Here is a 13,776-nt window from a genome sequence, read left to right on the forward strand (position 1 = left end):
GCCAAAAATATACAATTAGCTAATGAATTGAGCAGCAGCTAATGTTAATCTTATTTGATGAAAAAAAAGTATATGTGGTAGTGTAATTAGGAAGCTGTTGCAGGAAAATGTGAATTAATGTGCCAAAAAAAAATCAGTGGAACAGTAGCGGCCTTTACATGCGTTCATTATCCCATTGGATAAGTTATATTTGCAACACTGCATTACAAAGGGGTTATTTTTCCAGTACAGTAAAACCTTGGATTGCGAGTAACTTGGTCTGTGAGTGTTTTGCAAAAGGAGCAAATTTGTTTACTAAATAATAATTTGATAAACGAGCGAGGTCTTGCAATACGAGTATACGCTTTGTCTGCCGAGCGTCACGTGATCACAACTGATATACGAGTGCTTTGATATACGAGTTCTAAACACGTTTCCGGAACGAATTATGCTCGCAATCCAAGGTTTTACTGTACATGACTATGAACAAGATACTAATTCACAGGCCCTTTGTCAATTCCCCTCGAAATAAAATCCTACTGGGGGGAGGGGAGTTGACTCAACCCATCAATACTGGTATTATACTATGGATAAACTCGCCCCCCCGCCATAGGAATATGGAATTTCCAAGGCTGGAAAGATGAGATGAGCGAGTGCTACCTCAATGCCGAGTGGGGCAGAAAATCACGGATTTATTCGTCAATCCACTGGTCATGGGGGTTGTGTGACCAGACATCACCACGTTGGTCAATACTCATCACCGAGCTGGTCAGTCCCGACTGTGAAGCTGGGGAGGGGGTAGGGAGGTCGGCGCGGGCAGAGGGAGTTGGTATACAGGAGGTCGTGGGTTCGATCTCGACACCGACACCTGAAAATTTGGAGTTCGCGTTTTCTCCCGGTGTTCGCGTGGATTTTTTGCCAGGCCCTCTGTTTTTTTCCTCCAGATTTAGAAACATGGGTTTTAGAGTATTTGGCTGCTAGAAAAGCCCACATAAGCCACTTCATTCAGCTATCATGTGGCCAGGTCACAACTGAAAAAAGTTTCTATATCTTTGTAGGCCTTACCTGGTCCAATAGAATAAAACATAGTTTAGTTTATACCACTCCTGGCTAATGTTAAACGTGGTCTGCAATCGAACTCAGGTTTCTGGATTCATAGCTCAGTGTGCTAATTGCTGCACCGCAAACTCAAACAATAAACTCAAATGAAAATTATGCTGCGCAAGCGAATTCGCGAATAAATCTCCCCTGTGTTTTTCTTGTTGCTGCCATTTGGGCATTAAAAGTTAAGAATGATTGTTGTAGGTGGCTTTAGCTATTACATATGTGCTCTCTAAAGAACAGCGCTCTCTCTCTCTCTTTTAAAAGGTTACGCAACGTCAAAGCGATGTGTTGCACTGGGTTTTCCGGTGATATTTTCACATCTAAGCAGCTTCCATTATTTTCAATAACAGACTTCATTTAATCTTTTGTCTGCACATTCAATTGATTGCGAAAGTTACAAAAACCGAGCCCATAATGCAGTTCTTAATTACCTAATAAATGCATGTATTAGCTGCATCAGCTTCACAGAGGAATTTACAAATTGGATTCTTTTTTTTCTCTCTGTCTCGCTCTGAACAAAAGTAGATTGCTCCGAATGTCACCATTTCACCCTCACCATTTGGCAAAGGTGCAGCTCTGAAATTGCTTATTTTGTCACGCCACTGTTGGCAGAAGGGCCTCCACTAAATAAAGTTCTACAGAGCCCTTCTGGAGGGTATTTTGAATCATTGTTCTAAGCTGGCCACGTGTTCAAAAGAGGTAGTAGTACCCACACTTTACCCCACCACACGCAACCTGGCAATCGACTGTGGGATACCCATTTATAGGGGCACCACAGTGGCGTGATGTTAACTACATCGCCTGGTACGAAGGAGGTTGTGGGTTCGATCCCGACCCTGACGCCTGTATATATTTGGATTTTGCACGGTCTCCCCGTGGTTGCGTGTATTTTTCTCCGGGTCCTCCCCTCCACATTTAGAAACAGGCGTTTAGAGTATTTGACTGCGATACATTTGCACGTGATGAGCCACTTCGTTGAGCTATCATTTGTGGCCAGAACGCTTCTGAAAAAGAGCGGAATATCTCAGTGGGCATTACCTGGTAAGAAAAAAATAGTAGTTAGATACTGCGGGGTGTGCAAAAGATGGAGGAGATTAAATAAACTTGCCATCATTTAAAATTATGCGAATCCACTGTGCTAACCAGTGCAGCGTCGCTAAAATAAGTATGTCACATACCCACAGAGCTTAACGCCCATCCGTCTTGCTCAACACCGTGTTGTATGTTAATCTGCGACGTCAACAACGAGCTAGGGTGAGAGCACATCAACGCTGAAATTATTACTCGAGTGGAAATAATAATAATGTAAAATAACGATACTAAACGCAATGGGTGCCAGTTGCATTCTGTAGCGTGAGATATGACGGTCGGTAATCTACCCACACTGGACGAATCACCTGGCAACGGTTGTCATACAATGGGAGCAGTCGCATGCTAAAATAGTGAAAGGAGCAACGTTGGCCTCGGCGATGTAAAAATCGTACAGTGCAGCTTCTGACGTGCAACGGGCTCCCGCAAATGTCACTTTGCATCCGTCACCTCGGGAAGGAAACAAAAGACAAGTATCGCTCGCAAGCATAGGGGCTGCCACATTCGAGAAGGCAAAACAACATGCCTGAATCACCCACCCACCCCTCTTGAGAAAGAAAATTACACGAAGGCTCCACCAAAACCCTCCACAAGTTCTCAAGGACCCATCCCACGGGGCTGCGAAATTAATGGCGCAATAAACGGTGGCGGCACCGCCGCAGTGTCACCATCGATACGCTCCGCCGTAAAGTACGGAAATCAAAACGCACGCTGTCGAGCACGGCTCTCAGCGGCTCATTCCGCTTGGCGGTGAGGCAAGCCGTCGCAGAGCTTTTGCAAATTAATCAATAGATTCATACTCTTAGTTCTTTCGGTAAAGTCACGTAGGTAAAAAATGAAATAAAAATTTATAAAAAATAAAAACAATAAAATCACGACGTTTCGGAGGCAACACAAACTTCCGTCTTGTGTTGCCTCTGAAACGTCGTGATTTTATTGTTTTTATTTTTTATTTTATTAATTTTAATTTAATTTTTTACCCACGTGACTTTACCGAAAGAACTAAGAGTATGAATCCTTGCAGTCACGAAAGCTTCAAATCTAGAATTAATCAATAGACACGGCGATTACAAATTGCTGACCTTATGGACCCAGCAGGATGTGTGTGTGCACCGAGAGAAATAATGGTGGTGGCCGTGTGATTTATTTTTTTGCGATCGTACTGATGAGGGCAGTTACACGCACTGTAGGGATGCAAGGTAGAATTGTAGGCTAAAATAGGCTGTGACTTTACTAAAAACCCTTTTTTTTCTTCCCAAATATTATTGTGATTGTGCTTTCAGCATCATGTCGTAAAATGCTGACTATTAGAGGCTCCAGCGGAGCAGTGTATCACGCCTTGTAGAGAATGATCCACGTAAGGTGATATCACTGAAGCGCACGTTTATTAAAGTGACCTTTTCATCCACACTCGAAGGCAACAATTTATGACTCACCCTGCTGCAGAGATGTATGTCTGTTGCTCGACAATATAACATACATTTCAATTCCCAGAAACTGGAATTTATCCAAATTAAGTACAAAACTAAATGTATTACGTTGTTATTTTGTGTGCAGTCATCGGTGACCGGTCTGGACACCACCGACTCGCTACACTTGAGAAGCAAGTCGACTTCACAGGCGACCGAAACCCGGATTTGAAAGCAGGATCTCAGCAGTGCCAAGCTCAGCGGGCCGATTTCTGAGCCACCCGGCCCAATCTCAAATCACTGTACACTTGTAAACAAAACAAAACTAAAAAGGGAAGACATGGGCACATTCTTGGTTCTTTCGGTAAAGCCACGAAGAAGGGAAACAATAAAAAAATAAAACAATATATTTTTTAGATTTGTATTATTTTATTGTAACCCTTCTACGTGACTTTACCGAAAGAACTAAGAACATGAATCCCTGCAGTCACGAAAGCTTTAAATAAAATATAAACATGGGCACATGTTGAAATTTTACTCTTATCCAAACCAAGCCAGATTGAAACTTACTTTAGTATTTTTACGAACTTGGGGACTCCTGTGCTGTGGACTACTGGGTGCCACGGTGGTGAGATAAACTACCTCGCCTGGTATACAGGAGGATGCGGGTTCGATCCCGACGCTGATGCCGAAATATTTGGCGTTTGCATGTTCTCCCCGTGGTAGCGTGGACTTTATCCGGGTCCTCCGGTTTTTCCCTCCACACATTTAGAATCAACGTGCCTTTATAGAGTATTTGGCAGCTCATACATTTTGCACGCGACAAGCCACTTCGTTGAGCTATCACTTGTGATGACCAGGTCGCTTCTAAATAGAGCTACATGGCTCCGTGGGATTGACCTGGTAAAATAAAAATATATAATTTAGTTTTTCGTTTTACGTGACATGTACAGCTGGCATTTGGGAAGTGTCGGTGGGTATCAGCGTCCGACGACAAAAAAAGGGATGTGTGCACAGCAAGCGCTCAGCGGCAGATTAGCGATAAGGAATGCATTATAAAGGGCTTTCGCTCCGCAGTAGCTCTTGAAATATATATCTCAAAGAGGGAAGGAATGTTGCGAGACATCACCGCGTCGTAATGTACACCAGTAGCAGCTTCCCAGTGACAACAGAGAGATGTACAATCAAGAAAATTGGAGAGAGGGAACGTTGGAATGCTGCTGCATTTTAAACAAAAGCCAGATCACCAGACAGGAACGACATGGCGAGGCCTCGCCAGGTTCGTTTTCATGGCCGTGTTCAAAAGCATGGCGTTTTGCGTTTCGTTGATTTATTTTATTAAAACCAAAATGTACAGATATATGTACAGCCCCCTTTTGGTAAATCCACCGTTGGATCAGTGCCTCCCCCGCGTCGCGTGGGTTGCGGGTGCTATTTGACCATACGACACCACACGGTGCAGTTTCATGAAGATCGCGACGTATTTATGTGGGAGCAGAGAATTACAATAACACGGATTTTGCTGTACTGCCCTCTTGGCGACACGGTAGCTCCACAGCAGCCAACAACACCTGTTTTATGCACTGTGGTCACCCATCCCAAGCACTGTCTAAGGCTCAGCCCTGCCTAGTTTCGAACGACCCGATGAGATCGTCCTCCGCACTCCGGGTAATTTGTTGATAGGCAAAACCAACAACACAACTCAATAAAATGTGAAAATGGCTTCACGTCTCCTCCCACACTCCAATATCACTGAGTGGAGGTTATCGGGCAAGTGCGCATGTTCTAACACAGCTCTCTCCGAACAGGGCTTGAGGTCCTAAGGGTGGAGGTCACCTTGTGTCAATACCATGACCATATTGACCCACGTGTAACACCACGCACAGACAAACCACACGCAATAAACACAAGATCCATGCCATATAGTGACAGCACAACGTGAGTCACCATCCCTTATGCAAAACGGTCTTGCTAAACCGGACTTATTTAGGCGTTTACCAAAGGAAGGCATCAACAACAACAACATACTATTACGGTCAGAATACATTGCATTGAAGTTTGCGCGAAAGAATAGAATCGATTACGTTTGATGCCGAGACGTTTTGTGCAATTAGTTCCCATTACCCCTGCAGTCATGTGTAGAGATGCTGCATGAACCACAAAGTAAAAAAAATGTTCACGAATTAGACAATAACCCAGAACCGGGGCATTTCATCAAATCACGAAGATGGTGAATCCTTACAGGCCAATTGCCTGTGAATGCCCAATTGTTAATTTGTTGCAACTTAGTTAAGGGGTCATTTTAAAGCTTTGGATTTGGCCAACAACATGGTTTAACAATGGTCTAATTATGCTGATTATGACAGAGTCGTTGTTCATTTTACAGCAAATTAATGACTTCAAATCTTTAATGAAATTCGTGGGAGCTTGCAGAGAATGGAACTGTACACTCCCGACAAAACTGGTGGTGTGGGCAAGCATGCCGGCCTCAAGGAGATCCCAGCTGACTAGAGATCTAACATTTACATATAAATCTTTACCATTTTAAAATGGAAACCCCATGAGAGCTGATTTAATCTGACTATAGATATTCCGAGCTAGCGGATCGCCGAGATTCAGAAAATTAAATGACACTGTACTGCACATTGATGAACGGCAGCGCTTTGAGATAACTAATGCCAAAATCCCCAATCCCACGTTCAGCAAATCACGTGTTTGCGTATTTAGTCGAATGTAACCGACGTGCAGCGTTTTATGTCTGGGAGAAGGGACATAATTTTGCCAATGCATTTGTAAAGCCCCAGTGTTGTTTTGACATCGTGCTAAATATGGAATGCTTTTTATAATGTTGAAGTGATTTAAAGTTCGAACAGTTAATATGCTCCACTGCACTGGCACACACACACACACGTGTGCAGCAATATCATCATCAACCCGAATCAATATCCTGCTGGATTAAGGCTTCCCCAAGGCATCGCCATCCCTCATGATCCAGCAATGCAACAATCCACCCAGCTCATGGACACGAGCCGATATCATGGCTCTGTCTCAAGCAGCAGGCATCCTTTTTTGTTGCATTGCCTCCTTTGGCTGCCACTTGGATAGACATTCTCATCCACTGCCTGGCCACCAACCCTTCAAGCAAAGTGTCCTGCCCAAGCCCAATAACTTTTCTTAACGGTCACATTTAGATCGTTAACCTGCGTATTTTGTCTAAACCAAGTGTTCCTGTTTCTCTTTCAGTGTAATAACCAAGCACACGTTTCTCCACCCTTCTGTGCACTTGTGAGCTTGTGTTCCCATCTACTTTGAGTGTCCATATTTCTTACCCATGTCATCGCAAGAAGGACTCGCTAATGAAAACACAACGATACTTTGCTTTTCATGACCAAGTTCAGCCTTCCAAAACTGCACTTCAGAAATAACCCAAATGAAGATTGAAATCCTAAATCATCGCAGAGTCAAGGTTTCCACGTTGGAGGCTGCTGGCACCGTGATTTAATCTCACCGCGTGTGGCAGCAATCCTTGGGAATGCATTTAAAAGGTCCACAATAAAAAAACACATAACTTAAGAGCAAGCTTCAAATGCCTAGAATTCACATTGGGAACTCATTACAGAGCCCACTCCAAATACGGGCAAATTAACATACTTAAGTGCATTCCATTCTCTGCAAAGACCTTTTTAATTATCAAAAACATTCGAATATCCAACGCGACAGTTGGTAATATATTCTTATAGTGGGGTAATCAATGCCGTGTTGTAAGGAGCCACGTGATCACCTTCTTCACAGCGTTCAGCATGTCACGTGTGTCGCGATAGTCTCTCAGGAGTTGGAAAAAGGTAACGACCAAGATAAAAAGTGGGAATTTGAACAATTAAGAGGAATTCTAAAGAAAATGCTGGTTCACCCGGCTAACTGGTCCAACCAGGAATGGCACGCGCCCTTATCACAGGTGTGGCACGGTTATTTAAAAGGCAGGCGCAACATAAAAAAATTGCCCGCGATGCTTCCCAAGATTCTGTTGTCAGAGTCAAGTTTTTTTTACAAAGCGACGATAAGTTGAAGGTCTGCCAGCAATACGTACGTACGTATTTATGTATGCCACAGTCGAACAATTATCCGAATGCCAGCCGACGGGGTTGTTTTGTCTTTAAAGTGAAACAAATTATTTGGTGATGCGGCGTCTATGGCAGTGGTGCACGAGTACAAATCAAAAAAACTAAACTCACATTCGCCATTAAGACTGTCTTAAAAGAAAAAAATATATACAACAGGCGACGTTTAAGTTAATGACCCTTCTTCATGTATGTGTCATAAAGAAAGACCATCGCCTAAACCATCTCCTTCAACGTTTATTTTTATTTGTAAGTCAGTCTTCGTTGTCTTCACATCACTCACGTCAGTAATCTGACATCCCAAGTGGCTTTGAAAAATAAAATCTCCACTTGCACAACACACGCGAGCTGATCAACAGTGCATTTTTACACCGAGAGATGAGTTTCTTAGCCTGTGGGAAAAAAAAGTACGGTAAAACCCCGGTCCGTGTTGTGAGCTGTAAATGTTTATTTGCGGCGAGCTATGCGTTTAGTCAGAGCCAACACGGCTTTATTGCACCGAACCAAGTTTCGGAATGAACAACAGCCGCAGGTTAACTTTGCAACTGTACGTAAAATACGGAAATTATCAGCTACGCGCCAAGGGCAAAAAACAAGTCGATGGCGTGTCCAAAACTTTAACCCGAAGAGAGAAGCTTTTTTTTCTCTCTCCCCCTTCTACATCTGCTTAGAAGACGTAACAAAAATTAGTATGTTGGCGCTGTAATAAAAGCAAGGCGAAGGCACGAACCAACCGGTCGTGCGGCCGTGGTTTTAACATTCTCATTCACAACACGGCCGCCAACAAAAACGGACACCCCTCCCCGGTTACCCCAATTAATTCACGGAGTCCCAGAGGCGCGCCTCCGTCTTCCCCCCCCCCCCGTGCACGGAGAGCACCGTTCCTCATCGCCGCATCGTCAACCGAGCCATCAAAGCGGAGCAAGGGTTACTCTTTTTTTCTTCCTTCCCACACCAATTCTCACGCGCGCACACGCTCGCAAGCCGACCCGACAAAGCCAAGCCTGAGCTTTTTTTTCCCCGTACAGCGATCGGGCACAACACAACACACTGCTCGCAAAACACAAAAAATAAACATATCCATCCAAGCCAAAGACCACTGACCGATTTGCTGCGCCTATGCGTGATGCGATGGTCCAACGCTGTCGGCACAGTTAGGCGATCCACTGACCCCATCGCCAACTCGCTGGTTAGCATGATCAGACCGGTGCCTCTCTCGACGCTGGCGCTTCAACAACGGAGGAATATTATTTGCAGCGGCAACAAGAACAAGAAAGAATGTTTCAAAGCTCCGGCTCACGGGACGAGTCTCCACCCCATCAGAGAGCCGCTCGGAAGACGATCTTGTCGCCCGTCGCACATTCCCCGTGTGACCGAGGGAGCTCGCACAAGAAAAAAACCCACGCACGCGCGCACACGACGGACTACTGTAAGGCAGGAGGATACTCTGCTGCGGTGGCCGTAGTGGAGAGAAGCGAGCGGACTGGTTGGATGAGCCCTGGGGCTTCACCTGATGTGTAAACCTGCCCCGCTGGTGATTCTCAACAACCCTGCAGACTGTACCATCTTCTCATATCTCACAGGGGGAGATGGTGGGGGGTGGAGGGAAGGTGGTGGTGGGAGTTGGATGGGCTGTGACAACGCGCGCTCGCTAGCAAACTTGGCCTATGAACGAGGAAATATTAAAAGGCACAAGTTATTGATTTTGAAAGGGGGGGAGGGAAGGTATTAATATTTTAGAGTACACACACGCAAACAAATTATATGACCAGGCTCAGTTTCCTTGGCTGTGTGATATGAACACCCCCATTGTGTGTACACAGTTAGCAAAGCCATTTTGCCTTCTGGGTGCTGTGGCATTTGATTTACAGTTCAGGTTGCCAGTTCATTATTTCACTCTGTGACCGGAGCAGTCTCTTGGAGGATTTGTTCTCCTGAATTCCTGAAAGGGACTACCCCCCGCGCGCAAAGTGCACCACGCATTGCGCATAAAATGCCGTGGCATGAGTTTTGGGGCAGAGCGGACCAAAGGGAACGGCGGCACTGTGTGGCTATGAATGCTAACACAATGATCCGTACTATAACAATGGAGAGAGAGAGAGATGGAGGGGGGGGAAGACGACAGGAACTCGTCCGCTTCGATTGAAAACGCAGCGGGGGGCTCGATGCTTTAAAATAAACACGAGCAATGTCAATATTATGGTCGGAATAAACAGGTGCCACATTCTGACAAGCCATTGTGTGCAAGTGTGTGAATGTGCCATCACCGACAAATGCGTATCTAATTGCCGATCGACATGTCGACGCGGATGATATTCGTGTGTGTTGTACACAATGGGCACCGTCTTACGACGGTCTACATGAAAAACGCACGCCGTTAAAAATGTAACCTTTCGTCTACAAGCACCGCTGGCCGATTAGTCCCGGAAATTTACGCACTTCCTTTTGACAGTCATCCGGAGAGATATTGGGAGGTACGTGAATGCCAAAGTGCAAAATGTTGTTTGTGGTAAAATGACATTTTTCAACCCCAAGTCGGTTCATTTAAAAGCCCCACAATGTTTCTATAAATTGAACTCGGGCCGCACAACAGCAAAATAAATAAAACAGGACATTTTATTTTCCATGTTTAACTATGTTAATTTATATATTTTTTATTTATAATTTATATGCACGATAAAAATATTGCCACGATATTTAAATAGAGTGTTGTCATGATTAATCACGTTTGTCAAACTCCACTCATGATCTCTATTAATTCCTCAATTATCCCAACAATGAAATAAAATACCGTGGCAATTTCTACACTTGGCAGATCATGATTCACTCCCATTCCAGAAAGTCAATGAATAATCATTATTCTGGCCATTCAATTTAAGAATCAATTATTCTTGGTCTAATTTTTACCATCTCGCTCGTGATTCTTTGTTCATTGGCAAAGTAAGTTTCGTTTGCGCCGTCAGCCTAAATGTAACACACACAAACCATACATGATTGAATCTCCCACACAATTCGACATCAGGTTATCGTGAGTGCGGGTACGGAGTGAATCGATGCAGCGTTACATGCCTAACAATTGCTGGGTGTTTGGCGATCACTTGTGACTCAATGCAAGTACCAAACAAATTTATGCAGGCAGACTGGTTAGACCACTCCGCTCATATTATTATTTCACCATTATTGCATAACCATCACATGATCCGGACTACAAAAACACATTTAAAAACATGTTTCTTGGCAGGGTTTAAAGTTCAGAAATTAACTTAATCATAGTTAATTAATTGCATCAATAATAATTCGTGGCAGCGATAGTATTATACCAAAGATGTGTGGGTTTATTTGTGAAGAGCTGAGGCCACTTTCTACCAGAGGACTAGTTTGTATTAATCAATTAATCCAAATCACTAACCCCAACCCGTTTGACCTCTCCCTCCCCTCCCACTCTTTGCGATTTAATGGATTGTTTGTGTCACGATTCAATTTAATTAAATGTTTATTTTTGTGGTTAAAAGTACCCCTAGTGGCAGCATGTTCAAGTAATTTTTTATCAACGATAATATGCGAATTGCAAACGATCAATTCACAAACACAAAACGCGAAGCACGGATCGCGACACACACATAAGTGACAGCAATCGATGACTCGAAAAATCACCGCGTGTCAACATGTCTTTCCTTTTAATGTTCCCAAACTTTACCCGGTTGTGCCGTCTGCTATCGGTGACGTATCCATTCGTAGACCTCGCAGAGCGGCGCAACGCTTCCGCCGCGTCACAATCGCATCAACGGAAGCTGTCGTTACACGGCTACCTCCAAGAATCCTTCACGGTGACCTCTGGTCCGCACAGGTGGGGACACCATACTCTCCCACGTGCCCTGCCACACAGATTCATGTTCCCGACTAATGTTTTAATTCTCAGAGCAGCAAGTTGTCCAAATTGATGTGCGATACCGCATTTAACATAATGGGTTTTTTTGGTTTGTGTTTGCAGTCATTGGTGACTGGGCTGAGATGATTAGCTCGCAACAAATGAGAGCCCGGAATAATAACTGGCACCTGCCTTAATTCGAGCCCAGGATCTCGGCAGTATCAGCACAGCGCAATGACTTCTGAGCCACCTGGTCACCTCCTACATGCCCTACTAGCAAGTGTGACCCTGTTAGAATCCTTTGGCATGACCTCGTGCTGCATTCTGCCTGCAGCGACTACTCAAACACGCATCAATCAGCGGCTCTACTCTGCACCCTCTGCCTAATTTTCAAAACAACCCCTGCACCACAATTTTGCTTGGCACCGTTACCTTTCCCTGCACAACACATTCTATTCATTTACAGCATTCACACACGGTAAAAAAGAAGATTAAGAACAATTTGTGAGAGTGACAACCAAAATTACTGGATCATAATTTGGTCGCGTGGCATTTACCATGTTGACGAATTTTACAAAATGTGCTTGTTAAAATTCCACAAGGCCACCGAGGCATAGCCACTTAATGAGCATCCTCTGCGGTTAAAAGTTTATGCAATTGTGTCCTCCGCATCTTCCCACAATGTCCTGCGTTACAAAATAACGAACAGGCAGACATGCTCATCGTTTGTAATGCGGGCTTTATCAACTGGGAAAATCTGTTTTGCCGGGAGACTCCGAGGCTTTTCCAACACATCACCTCGCCTAAATTTCGCTGGCCTGCAGTCGAAAATGGGCCAGTGGACCGAGAGGCCACTTTAATACGATCAATTGGGCCTATCAAAACCAACTAAATCATGTCAGGGGGCTTCATGGACCGAGGTCATCAGCAGTGGTTTATAGGAAATTGACCAAAGCAATTACATCGTAATTGCCAACTTCCCATTGCTCAGCAAGTGGTAAGGGGGGACATACGCGAGTCAACTGAAACGTACGCAGCACACACTATTGCAGTTTAACACGTAAGTAGGCTTTCGCGACCAATATTATCCATCGATATTTTTGGGTTATATCGCATATCAATGTGTCATTAAACCCGCCACCACCCGACACAGCCAATTAGTAAGGTTTGTCACGTAAAAAAGTTGCCAATTCCTGACAACCATTGGAACCTCATCATTGGAGCCTCATTTGCCAGTAACAAAATATGATAATTGGTTTTTTACCCTTTCATCTGGCAACAAAACTGACACCTTTTTTACAAGGAGTCATGTTTGCATTGACCACAATACCTGCAATCGGAATGCAAACAAAAAAAAACACAACTCTGATAATGTATGCACTGTCCTTGAAATTGATTGGTCCACACCCGAGACAGCTTTCTTTAGAGCCTAGTCTCACATGGTGTTGGACCAGATGACGCCAAAAGACGCACAACTCAAGGACAATGAACCATCAGAGTATGAGAGCTCGGGGTAAGCATTTACACCATTGGAACCTCATTTGCCAGTAACAAAATATGATAATTGGTTTTTTACCCTTCGTGACTAGTTCAGCACACCGGTGTCGGAAAGGTGTTGGAGTAACGTCGTACTCAAATTGTAAATGTTGTGGGTTTACTCTCCAACACACCGGTGCGCTGAACTAATAACGAATTGGCATTTTTTGTTCACGTGACAAATCTTACTCATTGGCTGTGTCTGGTGGTGGCATGTTTAACGACACATTTATATTTACGCGATCTAATAAAAAAAATCTCTATTATGGACACACTATTGCGTACACTGTCGAAGGCAGTGTTTCTGGACACATCTTCAACAATTCAATCAAAGGGCCAATTATAAGTAACATTCTTCATGGTGGCAAGACGTTAACTCCCCTTGCCTAGTATGCAGGAGGTCGTGGCTTCAATCCTGACCCTGACGCCTGTTTATTTGGAGTTTGCATATTCTCTCTGCCCGTGATCATGTGGATTTTTCTCCGGGTCCTTCGGTTTTTCCCTCCACATTGAGAAAAATACGTTTAGGAGTAATTCGCTGCCGTAAATTTGCACACAATAAGTCACTTCGATGAGCTATAATTTGTGGCCAGGTCACTTCTGAAAAAGAGCTGTATAGCTCAGTGGGCCTTACCTGCTGAAATATAAATTGTTTAGTTTACAGTTTAGTTTA

The 13,776-nt window shown here is 44.1% G+C and overlaps 1 protein-coding gene across 2 annotated transcripts in view; it reads right to left on the reverse strand.

The window, feature by feature from the left end:
- LOC144729409 (transmembrane and coiled-coil domains protein 2-like) overlaps window positions 1-13,776 on the reverse strand; it is a 52,461-nt gene that overhangs the window by 21,442 nt on the left and 17,243 nt on the right. Inside the window, exon 1 of one of the 2 annotated variants that reach the window (XM_078609679.1) lies at window positions 8,804-9,781. The exons of the other annotated variant lie outside the window; for it this stretch is intronic. Within the exon in view, the coding sequence (XP_078465805.1) occupies window positions 8,804-8,896 (93 nt within the window). The 5' untranslated portion in view covers window positions 8,897-9,781. Of the gene's footprint in view, window positions 1-8,803; window positions 9,782-13,776 lie in introns of those variants that run through there. 2 annotated transcript variants of the gene reach the window in all.

This window comes from Lampetra planeri, chromosome 32 (genome assembly GCF_965212315.1).
Source record: "Lampetra planeri chromosome 32, kcLamPlan1.2.h2, whole genome shotgun sequence".
Taxonomy (NCBI): Eukaryota; Metazoa; Chordata; class Hyperoartia; order Petromyzontiformes; family Petromyzontidae; genus Lampetra; species Lampetra planeri.